General features: G+C 40.2%; 2 protein-coding genes across 44 annotated transcripts in view; one reads left to right on the top strand and one right to left on the bottom strand.

The window, feature by feature from the left end:
* nrxn2b (neurexin 2b) overlaps positions 1-25,000 on the bottom strand; it is a 479,670-nt gene that overhangs the window by 163,601 nt on the left and 291,069 nt on the right. For all 43 annotated transcript variants that reach the window (XM_073906700.1, XM_073906730.1, XM_073906720.1 and 40 more), the window contains 3 exon segments: positions 6,209-6,370; positions 3,424-3,862; positions 2,023-2,406 (listed from right to left, as the gene is read on the bottom strand). In XM_073906700.1, the coding sequence (XP_073762801.1) occupies positions 2,023-2,406; positions 3,424-3,862; positions 6,209-6,370 (985 nt within the window).
* alpk1 (alpha-kinase 1) overlaps positions 1-25,000 on the top strand; it is an 859,942-nt gene that overhangs the window by 690,782 nt on the left and 144,160 nt on the right. The window lies entirely within an intron of this gene.

Here is a 25,000-nt window from a genome sequence, read left to right as displayed (position 1 = left end):
ACGGCATTTAGTTACTAGACACTGAATAAGTGTGCTTCACATGTTCACTGCAGATCCTCTTTATAACTCTAGTTTATTGACAGCATTGTGCAGAAGAATAAACTCAGCCTTATTTACAACTAACACACATAAAGCTGTGCACAACTGTAGACAACACTGCAGGACATGCTGGAACTGAGTCCACAATACACACAGATCTGTACATCACTCAGGAAACTGTTCCATTGAAGGACATTTTCAGGAAGAAAGATGTTTATAAAATGACAGATTTTGACACTAGTTCAACATTGGTGTGTGTGATGCCTCCAGCAGTGAAATGAGGACTGTATATGGAGTGACTATTCAGCATTCACAAGTGTAGTTCACCCTGACTGACATAAGCAGATGATGATGTTATAAACAGCAGAGAGACGTCTGAAAGCAGCTGATGCATGTCCAGAAGCATTCGCAATGTGTTGGAAGGAATGAGAAACTGCTGCTATGATGTGCACAAATGATGAACTGTACTGAGAAATGCATGAACTGTTGTGCAAATGTAAACAGTGCTGAGAGAAATGCACCAAAGCCACTGAGAAACACTGTAAACTGAAGGATGTGTAATGCCACATGTGAACAGCTGATGGCAGTGTCGCGCTGTTCTTCATCACACACACACACAGACACACACACTCACAGACAGTACAGTAAATAAATAAAGCAGCTTTTACTTCTCACACAACATCTGGCTGTTAAAAAGATGAAAATAAATATGTTTAATAAAACAAAGCGGCTCCTCTTAAAGTGTGACTGCAGTCACTCAATGAAACGCCTGCTGGAGCTCTCTCTCTCTCATACAAACACACACACACACACACACACACACACACACACACACACACACACACACACACACACACACAAACACACACACACAGACACACACACACACACACACACACACACACACACACACACACACGCACACTCACTGTATACTGGCCTCAGTGATTGTTTGTATATTTGTGTGTTTGTGTGTGTGTGTGTGTGTGTGCATGCATGCTTCTGTTATTATGTGTGTTTGTTTTTGTGTGTGTTTGTGTGCTTCAGTGTTTTCTCTTGTGGTTTCTGTATGTGTGTGAGTTGTTTGTGTTTTCTGCTGTGTGTGCCTGAGCAGTGTGTGTGTGTGAGCATATGTGTGAGCATATGATTATGTTCTGAGTGTTTTCCACCATGTGTGTGTTGTTTATGTTTTCCAGCATGTGTGATCGTGCATGTTTGTGTGTGTGTGTGTGTGTGTGTGAGTGTGAGCATATGTGTGTATGTTTTGAGTGTTTTCCACCGTGTGTGTTACGTGTATGTGTGTGAACATATGTGTGTGTGTTCTCCTTGAGCCTGTGATCGCAGCAGCTTCAGCTCCAGCTGGTGTGTGAGTGTGTGTGTGTGTGTGTGTGTGTGTGTGTATGTGTATGTGTGTGAGTGTGTGTGTTCTGCCACAGATGGTTGTGTCTTCATGAATCAGGCTGAGACATTGAGCTGCGCTGCGGACACTGAGCAGCACATGAAGCCTCCCTGTGTCTGTGTGTGTGTGTGTGTGTGTCTCTGTGTGTGTGTGTGTGTGTGTGTGTGTGAGAGAGAGATAAAAGCGTCACGGATGGGCTAAACCTGTGCTAAATATAGCCACACGCCACAGAACATAGAGTCTCCGGGTTAAAGCTAAACACTGCATCAAACCATTCTTGTTTTGAGAGTAAAAGCAACCCAGTACTGGGAAACACCCATACACACACACACACACACACTCATACACTATGGCCAGTGTAGTTGATCAGTTCCCCTATAGCGCATGTGTTTGGACTGTGGGGGAAACCGGAGCACCCAGAGGAAACACACGCCAACACAGGGAGAACATGCAAACTCCACACAGAAACACCAACTGACCCAGCCGGGACTCGAAACAGCAACCTTCATGCTGTGAGGCCATAGTGCAACACCACTGTACTAAGCCAAACTTAGTTTAGTCAGTCAATGTGTGTGTCCACTCACCGATCTCGCAGTTGCTGCCCATGTACCCGGTGCCGGTGCAGTCGCAGATGTAGCGGTTCCAGCCCTCTTTGCACTGTCCTCCATTGGCACAGGGGGCGCTGCTGCACCTCTTCTGGAGCTCGCGGGTGCAGAAGCTGCTGACGCCCGGAGCGCTCTGAATCTCCGCCAGTCGCCGCACGTCTCGGCTCTTCCCATCGATGAACAGGTCGCGGACACAGCCCACGTAACCGTAGTTGAGCAGCGCCGTCCACACCTCGGGTGGGAGCACCAGGCCCTGCCGCATCTCCGGGAGTCCACCCAGATACATGTCACTGTCCAGATCCAGGATCTCGCTGCCCTCATTAGTGCTGAAGGGCATGGAGCGGCTGTTCACCGAGATCGAGCCTGCGCAACACACAGCAACAACACTTTATACAGCTGAAGAATTAATAACTGATGCAGAAAAGCTGATGCTTTTATGAGCACTAGATTAGATTACTGTGATGGTCTGTTCACTGGTTCCCCAGTGTCCTCTGTTAATAAACTGCAGTTTAAACTTCAGTGCAAAATGCAGCAGCCAGAGTTCTTACCAGGTCTCGAAAATATGATCATATCACCCCAATGTTCTCCTCCTTACTCTGGCTGCCCGTTCAGTTCATTCATTCATTCATTCATTTTCTTGTTGGCTTAGTCCCTTTATTATACAGTACGGACAATTTAGCCTACCCAATTCACCTGCACTGCATGTGTTTGGACTGTGGGGGAAACCGGAGCACCCGGAGGAAACCCACGCGAAGGCAGGGAGAACATGCAAACTCCACACAGAAACGTCAAGGCTCGAACCAGCGACCTTCTTGCTGTGAGGCGACAGCACTACCTACTGCGCCACTGCCTCGCCCTGTTCAGTTCCATATTGATTTTAAAATATTAATTCTTAGCTATAAAGCTTTGAAATAATCAAGCTCCTGTTTATCAACCAATCTTCTATCTCGCTACAATCCAACCCGCTCTTTAAGATCTCAAAACTCAGGGCTTCTGGTAGTACCTAGAATAGCAAAGTCTACTAAAAGAGGCTGAGCCTTCTCATATATGGTTCCTGAACTCTAGAATAGAGTTCCTGATCATGGTCATAGTGATGGTAATTCTTGTTCTCTATTTCCACTTGGTGATGCTCATCCCGAGGCCTCTAGAGATTCTGCAGCACCATTGATTGGATCCAAGACCTGTGAAGAAATGATCCAGGGCTACGAGGATAACACACACACTTAATACACAAATACTCTTCATTAACCATGTACACACATATATCACCTATATACTCTATAGTTGTGTCCTCCTGATGTTTCAGTATCCCATGTTTAGAGCTGAACTATGAACTCGAATGCCCTGAGTACAGTGCTAGGGATGCAGTGTTTCCCTCACCTCTCCTTCCTTCCCTCTGGAAGTCCACGTGACACCATTCCCCATCGTTGACCTTCTTGTTGCTGGCCTTGATTTTGATGCTGCCGGATCCCATGTCCATCAGCAGGTACAGGAACCCGTCCAGCAGCTCCATGGCGAAGTAGTCACTCTTGGTCTCCCGACCAGGCCGTGTCTCCTTGCTGCCCTGCGGTCGACCGTGGCTGAAGAGCAGCAGTCCGCTGGGTTCACTGGTGCGGAAGTCAAAGGAGATGGAGCTGGTCTTCTTGGTGTCCCAGCGGGGCAGGGAAATGAAGGAGTCTGGCGTCTCGAAGGTCACAGGGTCCAGCGCCGCCACGTCCTCACAGCGGAACACCAGCTCCCCGTGCAGGCTGATCTTTGGGTCCCTCTCGATGGCCAGGCGAGACAGCTCCAGTTTAAAGTCATTGTTCTTGTAGACCACCTGCAGGACACACCAGCAACACTTACCACAGATGCTTCATTTAACGTATAAGTGAACTAGACGTTGCGGAGACTTTTATTTCAGCATGTTGATGTACGTCCATCTGAAACTGAATATTGAGTAGGGGGTGGGACTTTCTTTTAGCGCATCATGACCTCATAGCAAACTAACACTGAGAGAAATTAAATATTGAGTAGGGGGCGGGGCTTTCTATTGGTAAAGCAATGGTAAGATTGAAGTGGTACAGCATATTCTAACTTCCAATTTTAATGGAATATTGAGTAGGGGGCGTGGCTTTCTATTGGTCAAGCAATGGTAAGATGGAAGTGGTTAACAATATTGTGGCTTCCTACTAAAATTAAATATTGAATAGGGGCGGGAATTTTCTATTTGCGCATCACTATCTCATAGCAAACTAAAGGTAAGAGGGGCGTGGCTAAGAATATTGTGGTTTCCAAATGAAATTAAATATTGAGTGGGGGCTGGGCTTTCTATTGATAAACCAAGGGTAAGATGAGAGTGGTTAAACATATTGTGGCTTCCATTTTTAATGGAATATTAAGTAGGGGGTGGGGCTTTCTAACAGTAAACTAATGGTAAGGGGGACATGGTTTAGAACATCTTGGCTTCCAACTGAAACCGAATATTGAGAAGGGGTGGAGCTTTCTAAACTGAATCTAAAGTAAGAGGGTCATCGATAATATTCTGGCTTGGAACTAAAATGGAATATTGAGTAGGGGGCGGGGTTTACTTTTTTGTGCGTCATTACCTCATAGCAAACTAAAGGTAAAGGGGGTGGGGTTTTCTTTTTTGTAAATCATTACCTTATAGCAAACTAAAAGTAAGAGGGGTGTGGCTTAGAATATTGTTGTTTCTAATTGAAATTTAATATTGATTGGGGGCGGGGCTTTTTATTGACAAACATAACAAACTAAAGGTAAGAGGGGTGTGGCTAGGAATATTGTGGTTTCCAATTTAAATCAATATTAAGTATGGGACGGGGCTTTCTATAGATAAACCAAGGGTAAGATGGGAGTGGTTAAGCATATTGTGGCTTCCATTTATAATTGAATATTGAGTAGGAGGTGGGGCTTTCTAATGGTAAACTAATGGTAAGAGGGACAAGGTATAGAATATTGTGGCTTCCAACTAAAACTAAAACAGAATATTGAGTAGGGGTGGAGCTTTCTAAAATTAATCTAATGGTAAAAGGGGTGTGGTTAACAATAATATGGCTTGGAACTGAACTGAAATATTAAGTAGGGGGCAGGGCTTTCTTTTTTGTGCATTATTACCTGATAGCTAACTAAAGTTAAAGGGGTGTGGTTAAGAATATTGTAGCTTCCATTTATAATTGAATATTGAGTAGGAGGTGGGGCTTTCTAATGGTAAACTAATAGTAAGAGGGACAAGGTATAGAATATCGTGGCTTCCAACTAAAACAGAATATTGAGTAGGGGTGGAGCATTCTAAAATTAATCTAATGGTAAAAGGGGTGTGGTTAACAATAATGTGGCTTGGAACTAAACTGAAATATTAAGTAGGGGGCGGGGCTTTCTTTTTAGTGCATTATTACCTGATAGCCAACTAAAGGTAAAGGGGTGTGGTTAAGAATATTGACGCTTCCAACTAAAACAGAATATTAAGTAGGGGGTGGAGTTTTCTAAAATTATTCTAATGGTAAAAGGGGTGTGGTTAACAATAATGTGGCTTGGAACTGAACTGAAATATTAAGTAGGGGGCGGGGCTTTCTTTTTAGTGCATTATTACCTGATAGCCAACTTAAGATAAAGGGGTGTGGTTAAGAATATTGTAGCTTCCAACTAAAACAGAATATTGAGTAGGGGGTGGAGCTTTCTAAAATTAATCTAATGGTAAAAGGGGTGTGGTTAACAATAATGTGGCTTGGAACTGAACTGAAATATTAAGTAGGGGGCGGGGCTTTCTTTTTTGTGCATTATTACCTGAGAGCCAACTAAAGGTAAAGGGGTGTGGTTAAGAATATTGTGGCTTCCAATAAAACAGAATATTGAGTAGGGGCGGGGCTTTCTTTTTGGACATCATTACCTCATTGCAAACTAATGGTAAGAGGGGCGTGGCTAAGAATATTGTGTTTGAAATGTCAAACTGACTTCATCAGAGAAATGCTCCTCCAAACACAGAAGCAGATGCTCAGAATGAAGATTAGCAAAACAAACGTCTTTATGCACAGAGGAATTGTTCACCTAAAGAACAATAATGTGCTCAAAACAGACATTGCAAACGGTCTACACTCGGTTCCTCTGGCCCGGTTCTGCACAGAAACAGCACTGCTGACTGTGTTCGTGCTGATCTGCAGAGACTCACATCCTTCAAGCAGCCCATGAAGTTGTTGCTGACCGGTGATCCAGGCAGATCGGCTGTGTTCGGGCTTCCTCCGATATAGAAGAAATCATCAGAGCCCAGCATGGTGTAATCCTCCTGTGTGTAGCCTGTGGTGGTCAGAATACCATCCACTGAGATAGTGACCTGCGGGAGAAAGAGAGAGAGAGAGACGGAGAGAGAGAGAGAGAGAGAGAGAGAAAGAGAGAGAGATTCCCCCAGAGGAACAGAGAGAGGAGAGAGAGACACTGGATTAAAGAGTCATTGTGGTTCTGCTGGTTCTGCTGGACTGCTTTTACTGTGAACAGACACTCCTGTACTGCAGCTGAACACCAGACTCTCCTCCAATCACTGACAGCAGATTATAATACACAGCTCAGACACCCAATCAAACACTCTGCTTAATTTTATTAATAATAGCAATTATTTTTACATTTACATTTAGCAAACGCTTTTGTCCACAACGACTTACAACTCAGAAAAATGTATAAATAAAAAAATATATAAATATTTTTTTGAGTATTTATTTTAGAAATTTAAGAACTTTTTTCAAAAAATATATTTGCATATATTTATATAAATTTTATTCAGATTTTTTTCTTGTCTGATTTTAACAAAAGTTTTAGCAATATTACTTTTATTCACGAAGTAATTGTTAATATTTTAAGTTTTTCGTCGTTTCATTTCTGTTAATGTTTTAATACTTTCATATTTATTATCTCAGTTTATTGTACTTTTATATTTATGGTTATCCTGTTTCCTTTCATTTAAATTTAAGTGTCATTTTATGATTTTAGGTGAAGTTTATTTATAAAGTAATGTTGAGAGGATCACGTGTTTATGATTGATCACGGCCGGTGCTGCATTATCCAATTTATGATTGACCAATCAGACGATTCCTAATCCACTATAAACACCCTCAGCTCCATATCACAGCCATCTTCATTTTGAAGAATCCCCCCTTCCACCCCTCCTCCTCCTCCTTTCCTAGATGGGTGGCCCAGTGGTTAACTCTGTTGCCTCACAGCAAGAACGTCGCTGGTTGTAGTCCTTACTAAGCCAGCCGACGTTTCTGTGCAGAGTTTACACGTTTACCCCGTGCTCACCAGGGTTCCCCGGTTTCTTCCCCCCGTCCAAAAACATGTAGCTTAAGTTAATTGACTAATTCAAATCAGCACCATAGACATGCTACTAGTCAGTAGTTATCTCTTAAGAGCGATCACTATCTCTTCATGAGCTACTACAGCTAGGGAGTTCACCACATCTACCTGAGCTCAAACTCCCCTCTCGCCTTACCAATAGGAGGGAGCCCCATGCTCGAGAATCTTATGAGCTCAGTGCTCTCTCCCGGGACAGCATGCCAAACACGCTTAATAATCAATCATCAGCTGAGTATGAACTCATGAAGTAGTGATTTTAGTTTTAGTAATTTTAAAGTTTCTATCCAACATCAGAGGTAAATAGGTGCAATATCTATATGAATAATAAGAGTAGAACTAAAATCCAGTGGCGCCCCCAGACAATTTTCTTAGGGGTGGCCAGATGAGGCCATACCAAATCTTGGGTGACACACAAAGCAATAATGAATTCAGTGTATGTTTGAGTTTTTGGTAAATGTAATATTGTGGTTTTAATCCATTACTCTTAAAATATTACGATTCATTACTTGAAATAATTCAGCAAGTACATATGACTCAATATTTCAATATTTCGCTTACAAACCCTTTTCAGGTCAGTCATTTTTCACATTCTTTTTATTACAGCAGAATACAGTATATGCCATGTCTAAAATTAATAAAGATTAATGAATTAATTTATAAAACAAACTGAACGAATAGCATTACTTTATGCACACACACACTCACTAATAATAGCATGTGTCCATGTTTGTTTTTGAGCCACAATATTATTAGATTTGTTGATAAAAAGTGTACAATCTCATGAACCCAAAGTTGTGCATAAATCCCACAAGCAATACTAAACAGCTTGTGTTATAAAAAACTGACTTGTATTTTTATTTTTAAGGCGTAGCAGCCTAATCAGCAAAAGCAAATGCTCTGTAGGAAAGTGAAACTCAAACTAATTCTAAGCCTTGTCAAGTAATGTAAACACAATTAGTATTTAACTGAAAGCTTAACAGACAGTGTATGATAGTTATTTAATTGAAGATGCGTGACAAACATACCCAATGTTGTGTCCTGAATTATTGCCATTGCTGTCTGTTGAAGGTGTGTGTGTGCTGGGAGGGGCAGTGAATCAGCTGCGTTGGTGGCGCCAGTCAATCCACAATAACTTAGTGGCTTTATTGAAATATTGTGAATTTCCTTCAGTGCATTTAAATGAATAATATCAACAGCAAAATAATATTGGGGTGGCCACAGGGAAGGCCAGAGTTTACACAGGGGTGGCCGTGGCCGTGGAGGCGCCCCTGCTAAAACATCCAACTTTTTAACTTTTATTTAAGCTAATTTAGTTAAATAAACTCCTGTTTGCTAAACAACTATATATTACTGAAATTAATATAAAAAACGGAATAAATATATTCTATTTACACACATTTGGATAACTAAATAAATACACTTAATGATGGGTTAAACACCTGTGGATGTTGGCCCAGTAATGATTAACTTACCCCCCCCTCCCCCCCCACACACACACACATGTGTTTACCTGACTTGCTTTTAAATGCTCGGCCAGGATCATTGAGATGTCGAATAATAATGATGTTTTGCCCTTTCTGACTGAACGTGTCCAATTAAACGCAGCGCTGATAAAGGCTGAAGCAGAGCCGACGACTCTATCTGCCAAATTATTATTTTATTCAGTGACAATCAAACACGGAGGCGGAATGAGTTTCAGTCACCTCCGCACAACACCACCTCATTAAACACACACACACACACACACACACACACACACACACAAACACACACACACACACACAGAGCTGTGTTTATAACGCTTCATAAGGAGGATGGTCTGATGTACAGGAGTGTTTCTCACAGTGTTATTGGTACACACAACTCATTTTTATGTCTGTTGCTGGCCTGAGGTCAGTCTGTACGCTGGAGCGTTTCTCAGGGCTTCTTCTCAAGAGCAAATAACATCTTCATCAGCAGATTCATCGTTTACTGAATAATAAAGCGGGTTTCTGGCTCCCGGAGCACAGCGTGAGAAGACTGTACTGTACTGTACGTGTGTGACGGTCCGCGTTCAGGTGTGTGATCCACTGTACTGCCGACACCTCTGATATTAACAGCTCATGATTATTCAGTGTTGACTTATGCTAATTAGACAGCGCTCTGGAATACTGCAATCTGATTGGTCAGTCAGGACATTCCGAGGCGTGTTACCTGCTGATAACCACTGATGATTAATTACTGGCTGATCTCATAACATAAACTCATGTGGATACTGCCTAATGAATATAGTGCTGGCCGAAACTACCCATCACATCACACAATGCGGCACATCAGAGCATCTGATTGGACATATTGTCTAAATGTCATTTTGCTCAGTATAAACACTGATCAGATGTGTATCCTGTGCGTGTGTGAGAGTGTGTGTGCAGTCACTGGCTGGTGTGTGTGTGTGGTCAAGGCGCTGGCATTATGTCAGTGTGATCAGCGCAGGTTTCTGGCCTAGACTCCAGTGATATTACAGTAAATAAACGATGATGGTGAGAGTCGAGCAGCTGTCAGACACACACACACACACACACACTGAGTCCAACACTGAGAGAGAGAGAGAAACGGCTGAAGCAGAAGCAAAGACACACTCCTGCACACAATCACACACACACACATGCACATTTCTGAACACACACACACACACACACACACACACACACACACACACACACACACACACACACACACACACACACACACACACACACACACACACACACACACTCGATTGCTTTCACAAAATCTTTCAACCCAAGTTCATTCTGGAAACGTAGCCCCGCTGATGTTTCTGGAGACCGTGGTTTACGAACATGGCCGGAGGTATGTATGGCTGCATTTTATTTTTTAAGCGAACGCTACGGCCGGTGTGACGCCGCTCCTCTTTGCACTCGCCCACTGACAGCTCACCTCCGTATGGAGGGCTTTCCCACCGCAACCAGTTTGTCCGGTTAGCTCATCGTGTATGTCGGCGGAGCGGAGACCCACGGAGCTGACCACTAAGACGGCGATAACCGGGTTCGAGTCCGGGAAAGAGCGATTCCAGAAATCAGGGAAGACAAAAACAGAATCCAGTGAATAACAGGGTGAGAATGTGGTGAACTCTGAAAACGCAGTCAAAATCAGACAAGGGCTTTTCTTTTTCTGGACGGCTTTTGTAAATCGCTGCTTGGGTTTTAAGGAAGCGAGCGGGCGAGCAGGCGGGTCAATCGGTAAAACCGGTTGGGTTTAGGGAAGGAGAAGGGTGGGTTGGGCGATTGGCTGGTCGCCCAGTCAGTCATTCAGACAGTCGAACAGACGGTCACTCGACAGCGGCCTCCGGTGGCTTAACACGAGAACAGCGCGGGCACTAACGGCACTCGTGACAGGCGTTTGATATGCAAAAAAGCAAACACAGCAGCCTCTCGCGAATTTCTGAAAATAAACACTGCACAAATATGTACCTCCCGGGACGCATTTCGTGGTCTCCAGAAACGTCCGTGGGACGACGTTTCCAGAATGAGCCTGGGTTGAAATCTTTGCACTCGTGTACACACATTTGTCTGCTTGAACTCACACTCGTGAAGTTTATCCATAAACAAATGTCGAGAGGATCACGTGCCTATGATTGTTCACAGCTGTTCCAACTTTAGCTAATGACTGATTATCCTATCAGACGATCCTTAACTCACTATAAATAACCAGACTTTCCTCATCTCAATATCTTCGTTTTGAAGAAACCCCCCCACCCAACCCTACTTTCCCTCCTTTCAAACGGGCGTCACAGTGGCCAGCGATTAGCGCTGTTGCCTCACAGCACGAATGCCCCTGGTTTAATTCCTTTCCAAACCAGACGGCATTTCTGTGCGGAGTTTGCTCGTTCTCCCCGTGGTCGCGTGGGTTTTCCCCGGGTCCTCCGGTTTCCTCACACAGTTCAAAAACAAGCACCCAAACAATTAATCAAAATACATTAGCTAAACTCTGAGTACACCTTTCAGCATCCATATCTGACACTTAGCTACTACAAGCAAGAGGGGGAGTCATCGACATCTACCTGAGCTCAAACTCCCCTCTCACCTTGCAACGGGAGGGAGCCCAGGGCTCGAGGATCTTATAAGCTCAGGGCTCTCTCCCGGGACAGCACGCCAAACTAGCTTTACTATCAATCATCAGCTAAGTTGAAACACTCTTGAAACACTAGTGTACACTTACACACTCAATCACGCACACATGAACACACACACATGCACACACACACACTCTAATGCACATCGACACACAATAAAACATTACATATATAACAGTTCTGTATTTTTCAAGCACATAGTACTGCAGTTTAACCTGCGTATCCTACACATGATCGTCAAACTATATCATGGTTAATGGTCATATTTACAGTGTTTTATGACAACAGCAAATATTTGTATTAAGCTTTTTACTGAATGCTTCAACCCTAGCGGAGATTCTTACAGCACCGTTAATAAAACAACTAAATCATACAGCAACACCACTCACTGAGTTAGTGAAATTAAAAGCACAAACACTGCTCTGCTCTCAGTTTGCTGTCTCGTAACACACACTTTGCAAAACTGTAGGCAGAGTCCACTGCACAGCACTCTTTTGCAGAACTGAAACACAACCCACTGCTTTACCCTGAATTTCCAAGTGATCAACACACTCCTATACACATGTCTGGCTATTATTTAGAGTTTTGCCGGCTGTCTGGCACGCTGTCACATGTGTTTTAGATGATTAGTTCAACCTTCAATCAGCCCAAGCACTATAAATGAGCCACCTGTAAGAGGGAGAGGACGACAAGGAGGTGAAGTTAGAGGAAGAGGACAAGGAGGAGCAAAAGGAGGACGAGGAGGCATGTAGGGACATTGACCATGCACCATGTCAGGCCTGGACAGGACATTCCAGAGGACATTTTCCTGGTGCCTTGGACTAGAGGACATTGCATGTGATGTAGAGGAAATATTGTGGCCAGACCCAGAGAGACGACATGATTTATTTCTCCTCAGTGAAATCACTATTTTGTGTTTTGACTTGGGAAAACACTTGTGTTTGTTTTGATGTGTGTAAATAAACACCAGCACTTGAAGTGTGTATGTTTACAGAACTAAGAGAAAGGCATGACCTCAGACTGACGTAGCCTTAGCTTGAGCTCAGAGAAGGCAAAAGTCAGATGTAGTTTTTGTTCATTCGATAAGGTGTAGTTGGTGCACATTGTGTGCTTATTAATGTGATGGCTTGTGTTAAATGATTGATGCAAACATACCATTTTTACAAAGGTTTGAAGAGATCAGCAAGGTTTATTAGCTTTCGCAAGACAACTAAAATGTTTTGCAGATTTGGTGAAGGGTTTTCTCATTGGTGTGTAGAGTTTTGCAAAAACAGCCAGTAGTTACTAAAAATGTGCTTAAGCGATCAGAATAAAACTATAAGCTTTTTAATCATTCTTTAAAATGTTTTTTTCTGATTTAAATGTGTTAAAAATGGAAAAATGTATGGAATATTTAGAGATATCATGCATAATTAAATGAATTATTCTGTATAATCACATTAATTAATGTGTATAACTACAGTAATAACCTGTATAATTACAATAACAATCATTATAATCTGTATTAATCTGTATGATTACAAAAAATACATATTTACAGTCATAATTTGTAAAACGTCAGCAATAATCTGTATATTTGCAGTAATAATTAGTAAAACGGCAGTAATTACCAGGTTTTTTCTCTTTTTTCACAGTTGAAATGCAAATGATCTACAGTAATAAACTGTAATTTAATGAATTTGAGCGTAAAGTCAGTTTTTGCATGTGATTTTGTTGAACATTTATTTAATGAATCATCTCTGGTCCAGTCTTTTGTACAGTGTACACAGAGAGCGTGTAATAGCAGTTCTACAGCTTTTAAAGAAGCACACACATTAATGTTACTCAGTTCCTCATTTTACACTCCTGCTTTACAGAAACCACACGCTGAGATGATCTCCATCTATTGTACTTCAGTATGGAGCATTAGAAATGTCTTGCTCTGCTGTTGTGTTTTAGTGTTAGTGAAGACCTGGCTACGGCAAAGACACACATGACGTTTCATGCTTTATAATCTTGATCTGTGAGCACGATCCTCTGTTTTATCATTACTTAGACATTAAAATACTCTACATTATGCAGAGGAATAATTCATAATAGTAGTAACACTAATTCTAGAGTGAGATGTGTGAATCAGCAGCGATTTCTGACCGGTTCTGATGGTCAGCTGCAGATGTGAACACATGGCGGAAGAAAGTAGTTCCTCACACAAAGGGTTTCGAGACTCTCTGTGCTTGATTTCATATATCAAACAGTTGAAAGCAGAAGTTTCCAAACACTATATAAAAAGGCACATCACCATTTAAATAAAGTCAGATGTTATTGTGGCTAAACGTTTCCTCTTTAGGTAAGTGAGGATGATCAGATGTGTTTCTGTTCTGCTTAAAAGCAGAATATTGAGAGAGAGATATTGATTGAGAAATTGTTGTAACTCTTCTTGAAGTCAAGTTTACACACAGCTCAGATGATGATGTCGAGGGTTTTGGAAGTTTCTGATTGGCTGATTGACAACATTTGAGTTAATGTGATGCACAACTGTAGAATAGTATTGAAGGAAAAGCTCAAACACACTGCTTCCTTGTGTGACAACATGGGAAAATCAACAAGCCAGAATCAACAACAAAGCCAGAATAACCATTAGCTGAATGACAGTGGGGAAAGACTGATGTTTGGAGGCATGTCCTGTGCTCTGATGGAGCTAAGATTGAACTGTTTGGCCATAATGAGCAGTGTTACATCTGGAGGACAAAGGGGAAAGCGCACAAACCTAGAACACCATCCCAACTGTGCAGTATGGGGCGGCAGCATCATGTTGTGGGGCTGTTTTGCTGCAGGAGGGACTGGTCCACTTCACAGCATAGATGGCATCATGAAGACAGAACATTATGGAGAAATACTGAAGCAACATCTCAACACATCAGCCAGGACATTACAACTGCCACAAATGGTTCTTCCAAACAGCCCATGACCCTGAGCACACTGCCAAATGAGTTCACATGTGCTTTAAGAACAGCAGAGTGAATGTTTTGGAGTGGCCATCACATAGCCCTGATCTCAATCCTATAGAACATTTGTGGGCAGAGCTGAAAAAGCTTGTGCGAGAAAGACAACCAACAAATCTGATTCAGTTACAGCAATTCTGTCAGGAGGAATGGGCCAAAACTCCTGCAAACTATTTACATTACATTTACATTTACATTTAGTGAACAAGGAGTTGAGCTGCATGTTCAGATAAGAAGGGTCGGATCTTTCTGATGTTATAGAGTGTGAATCTGCACGATTGAGCAGTTCTAGAAATGTGGTCAGAGAAGTTTAGTTGGTCATCAATCGTTACTCCAAGGCTTTTCACCATTTTGGATGCAGTAATGGTTGCCCCATCCATCTGGATTGAAAAGTTATGGTGTAGAGTCGGGTTGGCAGAAACTACAAGCATTTCCGTTTTTGCGAGGTTCAGCTGAAGATGATGATCTTTCATCCAGTGTGAAATGTCCGACAGGCAGGCTGAGATGCAAGCCGGAACCGAGGGATCATCAGGGTGAAAAGAGAGGTATAGCTGGGTATCATCAGCATAGCAGTGGTAGGAGAATCCATGTCTCTGGATGACTGGTCCTAGAGATGATGTGTAGATGGAGAAGAGAAGTGGCCCAAGAACAGAGCCCTGAGGTACCCCTTTTGTGTGAAGCTTGTGGAAGGAGACCCAAAGCATCTGACCAAAGTTATACAGTTTAAAACAAAGCTAAACAAAATACCAAGGAAATGTGTGTAAACTTTTGATGGTCAAGAAATTAATAAACAATTTTCAAAAAATCATTTAGCAAATGTAAATCTATATATGTATATATATGCTGTTAAACTGTTGTATAAGTGCATCATCAGAGCCATATTACTGTGATGAGGCTGTAAATCAGCACTGCTGGGGAACTAAGGCATCAGCCCAGTGTTCAACACGTGACTCTAAGACACACGGCAACAATAATTCACAAAGAGCTGCGAGTGTATCTGAACATAACGACACACCGTACACTACTCATCAGCCAATCACAATCCAGCATTCAACAGACCTGGAGTATATGTACACACACACACACACACACGCGCACGCACACATACACAGATCTGCTTTTCCAGCTGTTGCATCATAAACAAATGCCTGAAGTCAGAGAATAATGAAGACAAATACCGACAGTCCACATCAACTGTAACACACACACACACACACACATACCCACACACACATGCACAAACACATTCACAAATACACACAAACACACATACACCCCCCCATATATATATATATATATATATACACACAAACACATTCATAAATACACACACACACACACACACACACACACACACACACACACACACACACACACACACACACACACACACACACACACACACATACACACACTCTTCACTTCAGTGGCCAGTATTTTTCAGGTGTGTGTGATGGATGTATGTCATCATCCTCATCATCATAATCCTCCTCTTCCTCATCCTTATCCTCATCTTCATCATCCACTTCATCCTTATCTTCATCATCCTCCTTCTCATCTTTATCATATTCCTACTCTTCATCATCCTCTTCTTCATCATACTCCTCATCTTCATCATCCTCATCTACATCCTCCTCCTACTCTTCATCATACTCCTCATCATCTTCATTCTCCTCCTCCTCATCTTCATCATCCTCCTTATCATCGTCTTCTTCATCATACTCCTCATCTTCATCATCCTCATCTACATCCTCTTCCTACTCTTCATCATACTCCTCATCATCTTCATTCTCCTCCTCCTACTTCTCATCTTCATCATCCTCCTCATCTTCATCCTCCTCCTCTTCTTCATCCTCATCTTCTTCCTCCTCTTCCTCCTCATGAGTGTTTGAGATGCTGGTCTCCTCAGATGATGTTGTCAGTCGGAGCATCAGTTCATCTCCACTTTCCCATCCACTCAGCCTTCCTCAGAGTGTGTGTGTGTTCAGGAGATTCACCTGCGCGCACACTCACACCTCACGCGTGTGTGTCCGCATTAAATACACAAACACAGCAAACCGGTGGGAAACTGATTACACGCGTTTTCCACAGTCATGTGACCCTGGCACACGGACCAATCAGATTACAGGAAGACAAATCACCTGCTGCTGCTGCAAACACACACACACACACACACACACACAAACACACACACACACTAATCTGATCAGCAGTGGAGGAAGAACACATGCACACTGAAACAACACACCAAACACACACTATCCAGAGCAGACACACACTATGAAGACAAAACACACACTCCAGACCCAACAGCTGTGTGTTTGTGTTTGTGTACATGAGTGTATGTGGGTGTGTCTGTGTGTGTGTTAAAGTGAGAGAGCGAGTGTGTGACAGAATTTGTGAGTGTCTGTGTGTGAGAGAGAAATATGTGTGTGCATGTGTGTGTGTATCAGTGTGTGATAGAATTTGGGAGTGAGTGAGTGTGTGTGCATGGCTTTATATGGGTGTGACTGTGTGTGTTTGAGTTTGTGTGTGTGTGTGTGTGTCTGTGTGTGTGTGTGTGAGAGCAGCTGTGGTTGTGTTGTTAGCAGGTGATGGATCTGAAAGAAACAGAAGCACCGGCGGCGCTGCATTTCTGCTCCACACTGCTGATAACCTGTGCACACACACACACACACACACACACACACACACACACACACACACACACACACACACACACACACACACACACAAATGCTGTAGTGGGTCATTTGTCTAGCAGATATATGGACTTATTTACCCCAAACCCCTGATGATGAGACGGAGAGCATGTTCAGATAAACACCTGCAATCCCTCACACTGCAGACCTGTGTGTGTGGCGGCCACTTTATTAGGTACACCTCACTAGTACCGGGTTGGACCACTTTCACCTTCAGATCTGCCTTAATCCTTGGTGTCAGAGATTTAGCAAGCTGCTGGAAATATTCCTCAGAGGTTTTGCTCCATATTGTCATGATAGCATCACACAGTTGCTGCAGATTTGTCGGCTGCACATCCATGATGCCAATCTCCTGCTCCACCACATCCCAAAGCTGCTCTATTGGATTGAGCTCTGGTGACTGTGGAGGCCATTTGAGTACAGTGAACTCATCGTCATGTTCATCAGTCTGAGATGATTGAGCTTTATGACATGCTGCGTTATCCTGCTGGAAGTAGCCATCAGAAGATGGAGACACTGTGCTCATAAAGGGATGGACATGGTCAGCAGCAATACTCAGGTAGGCTGTGGCGTTGATGCTCAATTGGTACTAATGGAGCCAAAGAAAATCTCCCCCACACCATTACACCACCACCACCAGCCTGAACCGCTGATACAAGGCAGGATGATCCATGCTTTCATGTTGTTGAGCCGAGCATCTGAATGTGTCAGCAGAAATGGAGACTCATCAGAGCAGCAACGTTTCTCCAATCTTCTATTGTCCAGTTTTGGTGAGTCTGTGTGAATTGTAGCCTCAGTTTCCTGTTCTTAGCTGACAGGAGCGGCACCCGGTGTGCTCTTCTGCTGCTGTGAAAGTGAGTGTGTCTTAGTGTGAGTCTGCATGTTGTGTGTTTAATGTGAATGTGTGTGTGTCTGTGTGTTTTTCAATGTGTTTTTGTCTTTGTGTGTGTGGATAAGTGTGAATGTGTGTGTGTATTACCGTATATGTGTGTGCATATTTTAGTAAGTGTCTTGATTTATGTGTAGATGTATTTTAGTGTGTGTGTTAGTGGAATGTGTGTACATATGTGTCCTATAGTGTGCGCATGTGTCTTAGTGTGAATGTGTGTGTGAGGATGTGTGTTTATCCTAACTATAGTCAGCATGTGTGTGTTTGTGTCTGTGTATGTGTAACCCCACCCGTCCTACACCACCCAACCTGCTCCGAGCCGGGATCGAACCGGCAACCTTCCACATGGGAGTCGGTTGCTCTACCAAGGAGGCTGAAGACCATGACCTCTAGTGTCTGTTGCTAGAGCACCTTTAGAGGTCAGAGGAGTGAGGTTTACCTGCACAGCACACACTAGCTGGCCTCCGTCACACATGCACAAACAGCACACACACACAGGCTGACGGCTGTAATTTGCAGTGTGTCAGTGAGGGAAATGAGCTTCAGCGTTATCTGCAGTTAATGACAGTTTCACTTTACACTGAGGGACAGCTTACAGTCTCCAATGGCTGAGCAGACACACACACACACACACACACACACACACACACACACACACACACACACACACACACACACACACACACACACACACACACACACACACACACAAACACACAGACACAGTTTAATTGCGTGTGTGTTGAACACAGATGCTTCACATCTACTGCTGAACTCATCGGTGGCTCTTCAACACTCCGCCTGTTTAAAGACGCTGAACCCTCCGCAGCAGCAGCGCATCACACCTGCTCTCCATTACACACACTTACCATCACTGCACACCAGGCAGTGTGTGAACGCGCTCTAATGAGCATCTGAAACCCACTCAGCTGCTCACCATACTAGTTAAGCTACATTAAGTCAAACGGCATGTCTAAGCAAACCCGTTTACCACAATAAATCATCTGAGTAATGCTCATTTAATCCACAGACACACTTCTATAGTTAACAGAGCAACACACGAGACAGAACAGCACTGCCAATACTACTGGAAAAGCCCAATTATGAGCAGGCATCTGCAGCATTGCATTAGGAAGCTCAGTTAGCAGCAGCTTCAGGACAGATGCCGGCTGGTCGTGTTCACATTATAAGCATTACCCCATCATCACGACTGCACTGCAGCCTCCTCGCCGGATGGACTTCTCCATCTTCTTGTCTTCTAATAGATCTAGCAGAATTGATCGCCTGTCAGCCATGAAATAATTATTTGCTATTGATGCAGCAGAGCGCGTGCGTTAGACAAGTGCTGACAGATCATTTATTCTCACACAAACGACCTGAGACAGACAAACTGACCAGCACATCACCAGAACCACCGCAGGCTAATGGACACGTCTGACTGCCATCACATAAATCCAACGCAATCGTCCTGCAAATCAAACTGCATAATTGCAACTCAAAGAGAGCGTGCTTGTGTGTCTATTCAGTGGCAGAGCCGAGAGATTGAGTGATCAGCATGAGCAGAATTACCGCATGAGCGTCTGAAACCAACATGACTGCATTACAGTATGTGCATTGCGATGATCAGAACACATATATGCCAACACTCAAAAGTGTGTGCTCAATTCCATCAGTTATTCTACGGTTCTGCCGCGTGCTTGATTCTGATTGGCTGATGAGCATTCTAAGACACATAATTCAGCGAAGCATCATTCTTGCATGTGTTATCATGTATTACTGTCCTGGTACACAAACACTTTCTCTGCAGATATTTAAAGCAGCCAGAAAAATCCTTCATCCACATATAATCTTTCTTCAAGAGTGAGAGTTTTAAACACAATAGTTAAAACAAATAAATAACAAAAAACTAAATAAAACAAATAAACAACAAACAAATAAACAAATAATAATAATAAATTATAATTTAAAATATTATTACAAATAAAACAAACAAACAAACAAACAAACTAATAAATAAATAAAACAAATAAACAACAAACAAATAAACAAATAATAATAATAAATTATAATTTAAAATATTATTACAAATAAAACAAACAAACAAACAAACTAACTAATAAATAAAATAAATAAACAACAAACAAATAAACAAATAATAATAATAAATTATAATTTAAAATATTATTACAAATAAATAATTAATCAAATAGATAATAAATAAATAAATAAATAAATGAATAAACAAGTATTTTTGTAACAAAATAACAGGACCTGTGCAACCCATTACAGCATTGTGTGTGTGTGTTTGGCGTGCTTGATTCTGATTGGCTGATGAGCATTCTAAGACACATAATTCAGCGAAGCATCATTCTTGCATGTGTTATCATGGATTACTGTCCTGGTACACAAACACTTTCTCTGCAGATATTTAAAGCAGCCAGAAAAACCCTTCATCCACATATAATCTTTCTTCTAGAGTGAGAGTTTTAAACACAATAGTTAAAACAAATAAATAGCAAAAAACTAAATAAAATAAATAAATAACAAACAAAACAAATTAATAAATAACAAACAATAAAGCAAAAAAATAACAATCAAATAAAACAAACACAATTAATAACATATAAATAAATAAACAAATAAAAAATAACAATAATAAATAAATAAATAAAACAAATAAATAACAAAATGTAATTAAATAAAGCAAATAAATAAATAACAAAAACTAAATGAAACAAATAAATAAAAAACAAATAAAACAAATAAATAAATAATGAAAAATAAATAAAACAAATAAATAACAAAAAATAGATGAATTTATAATAATAATACATTTTAATTAAAAATAGTATTATTATTTATTATATTACAATTAAATAAATAAATAAAACAAATAAACAACAAACAAATAAACAAATAATAATAATAAATTATAATTTAAAATATTGTTACAAATAAAACAAACAAACAAACAAACAAACTAATAAATAAATAAAACATATAAACAACAAACAAATAAACAAATAATAAAAATAAATTATAATTTAAATCATTATTACAAATAAATAATTAAACAAATAGATAGTAAATTAATAAATAAATAAATGAATAAATAAGTATTTTTGTAACAAAATAATAGGACCTGTTCAACCCATTACAGCATTGTGTGTGTGTGTGTGTGTGTGTGTGTGTGTGTGTGTGTGTGTGTGTGTGTGTGTGTGTGTGTGTGTGTTTGCACTGCGGCGTGCTTGATTCTGATTGGCTGATGAGCATTCTAAGACACATAATTCAGCGAAGCATCATTCTCGCATCATCTATTACTGTCCTGGTACACAAACACTTTCTCTGCAGATGTTTAAAGCAGCCAGAAAAATCCTTCATCCACATATAATCTTTCTTCAAGAGTGAGAGTTTTAAACACACATACATTATAGCTGGCATTACAGATGTTAAATATTATTAATTATGCCAAATTTGAATCAAGTCATTTAGGGCGAACACAAGCACGACTGTGAGCTGCAGAAACAGTGTAAGTCATGTCAGATGTCTGAGAATCCTACACAATCTGAGCATCTGTTGATATTCAGACGGATCTCTCTGATCAGGGAAGAACTGAATCTAAATCAGGTTCAGCATCTGATGACAGATTCCTCAAGCTCTTCCTCTTTCATGTGTGCAGCCTGTAAGAGCCAAACTGGCTTCCAGATATGATTCAACAGTGTGAAACACACTCACTCAATGCTGAACCACCAGATAACAGCACTCATGCTCATTACATTAGCCATTTTAACTGTGTTCTGTACAAAAATGAACACAATAATGACAAATCTGTGATTTTACTTCAAATCTCAGGATGAACAGATGAAACACTGTAAGATATCAGACTACGGTAAGATGCCATTTCAGGAAGAGTAAATGAACTAAACCTAATGGTAACACTTTATGGTCCATTGGAGTATTAGTAGACAGTCTGCTGAATATCTGCTGATTCTGCTCCTTCAACAGGCATTTAACTGACTATAGGAAACTTTGCAAGTACATGTTAACTTACACTAACCCCAACCCCAACCCTAACAGTCTAGTGATGATCTAATGAGAATTAATTGTGTGTGATGTAACTTAAGCTCAACAAATGGACCATCAAAATAAAGTGTGACCAATGAATATGACTACTGGTGTTATTATTCATATGATCATGTTTTCAATCTGTTTGACTTGATTATCTTTCTATGCAAGACAAAAGATGTTCTAAACTATTACTGAACAAAACTAAACTTCATTGAGTTGCCAAAATTAAATAAATACATTCTCAAAATGTTATTTAATGAATATCTTGATGTTGTAAAGCAGTGTATGTTTGCAGAGACACGAGAGTCAATACAGAGTAAAATACAAGTACATACAGAATAATCATTACTAATAATTATTTCATTTGATTTGATCACTGGGCGAAACAAGATTAAATAAATAGGTAAAAATTAAATAAACAAATCAATATTAAAAAAAATAATAAAACCAAATAAAATAATAAAATAAAAATGAGAGAAAATTCTTAAAATATTGTTCCATGAAACTCATACAGGTCTGCAGTGACACAAAGTGAGTAAGTACAGAATTATTATCACTTCTGGTCAAACCAAGGACAATTTATAATAATAAACAAACAAATAAATAAAACAAATAAATGACAAATAAATAAAATAAATAACAAATAAATAAAATAAATAAATGACAAATAAAATAAAATAAATGAATAAATAACAAATTAAAAAAACTAAACAAATAAATGACAAATAAATAAAATAAATAAAAAATAACAAATAAATTAATAAATGAAACAAATAAATATCAAATAAATAAATGAAACAAACAAATAAATAAAACAAATAAATAACAAACAAAACAAATAAATAAATGAAACAAACAAATAAATAAAACAAATAAATAACAAACAAATAAAACAAAGACAATTAATAACAAATAAATAAAAAAATAAAACAAACAAAAAATAACAACAATAAATAAATAAATAAAACAAATAAATAACAAAATGAAATTAAATAAAGCAAATAAATAAATAACAAAAACTAAATAGAACAAATAAATAACAAAATTAAATAAACTAATAATAATAATAATACATTATAATTTTAAATATTAATATTATTTATTATATTATTATTAAATAAATAAATAAAACAAATAAACAACAAACAAATAATAATAAATTATAATTAAAAATATTATTACAAATAAATAAATAAATAAATAAATAAATAAATAAATAAATAAATAAATAAATAACAATTTTTGTAACAAAATAATAGGGGAAAATAAGAGAAAATTCTTAAAATATTGTTTCATGAAAATAATACTGGTTTACAGTGACACGAAATCACACAACATCATTTCTGGTCAAACCAAGGACAATTTATAATAATAAATAAATAAAACAAATAAACAACAAACAAATAAACAAATAAATAAATTATAATAATAATAAATTATGATTAAACAATTATTAGAAATAAAGGCAGTGGCAGTATAAGTCAGTGAGGGCTCTTACCTGTCCATCAGGTGCTTCTGCTACAGCCGTTTAACCCTTTACTCATCAGATTCTCTCCATCATCACTTACCTTTACCCTACTAAACATACACAGGAGTAACACAGCCAGTGTCTGCAGCTCAGCCCGACTCTCAGTGGGTTCAATAACTAACTCTGGCAGTGGGTTAAATGGAAAACTCTCTTGCAGTGGGTTAACTAACTCTTGCAGTGGGTTAACTAACTCTCTTGCAGTGGGTTAACTAACTCTGGCAGTGGGTTAACTAACTCTCGCAGTGGGTTAAATAAATGACCGTGGCCGTGGGTTAACTAAGTGTGTCAGCGGGTCAGGACTCAACTAGTCAGAGATCCGGGATGGGTTAGTTAGTGAGACTGTGGGTCAGGAGAAGCTCAGTGGGTCATGTGTGGGTTTGGGTTAGTACTTTAGTAAAAACAGCAGGTCAGACACAAAAATGGTTGTTAGTACAGTTACGACAAAGGTTTCATTCAGATTAGTGACAGAATTTGGGTTTAGTCGTTGAGTGGGAGTCAATTGAAATCCTTTGTGGTCTGATTTGGACACAGAAGTTTAGGCACGTTTAGTAGAAAACAACAAACAAATAAACAAACAAATAAATAAATAAATGAATCCATCAAGAATGGTCACGTCGTGGGGAAGAAGCCATGCGTTTGAGTGAGCGGATGATGATGATGATGATGATGAATGAGTGAAGCAGAAGCTGATGGCGCAGGGAGTCCACATCGACACACAGGAACAGGAAGAGGAAGAGGAAGGGGAAGGGGAAGCACATTTAGTAGATTAGGGGTTAAGCGGAAGCACACGGGGTCCACAGGTTTGCGTGCGAGCCCAGAATCTCTGTATTCTGATTGGCTGAGCATCGCAGACTCCCTGGCGCCGCAGGCAGATGAAGCGCATGCTCAAACACACACACACACAAGTACACAACTACACACACACACACTGATGGGTGCAGGCGCGAGCTGTCAGTCATCTGAGATTACCCAGAATGCACTGGGCTGTTACTCTACAGTTGGTTAGATGGTAATAACTGCACACTAATGCAGGCGGCGGGAGAGAATCATATCAATCATCTGACCCGCAACACACACTCACACACACTCACACACACTCACACTAGAGTTAATACACCATATACTCCACACACTGTAGTGTGATCATGTTTAATTATTCCCCAAGTGCTGTTTAGCAGAGATAAAGCAGATATATTCAGCACATCTCTAATCATAACAGTGTTCATAACTCATCTCTAATAACTGATGTGTTTCCTCTTCTCCATGATGACAGCACATAATATTAGACTAGATAGATTTGTTCCTTAATTTTAGATT

This window comes from Danio rerio, chromosome 7 (genome assembly GCF_049306965.1).
Source record: "Danio rerio strain Tuebingen ecotype United States chromosome 7, GRCz12tu, whole genome shotgun sequence".
Lineage (NCBI taxonomy): Eukaryota > Metazoa > Chordata > Actinopteri > Cypriniformes > Danionidae > Danio > Danio rerio.
The sequence above is the reverse complement of the archived record's forward strand: the minus strand, read 5'-3'. Positions and strand labels throughout refer to the sequence as shown.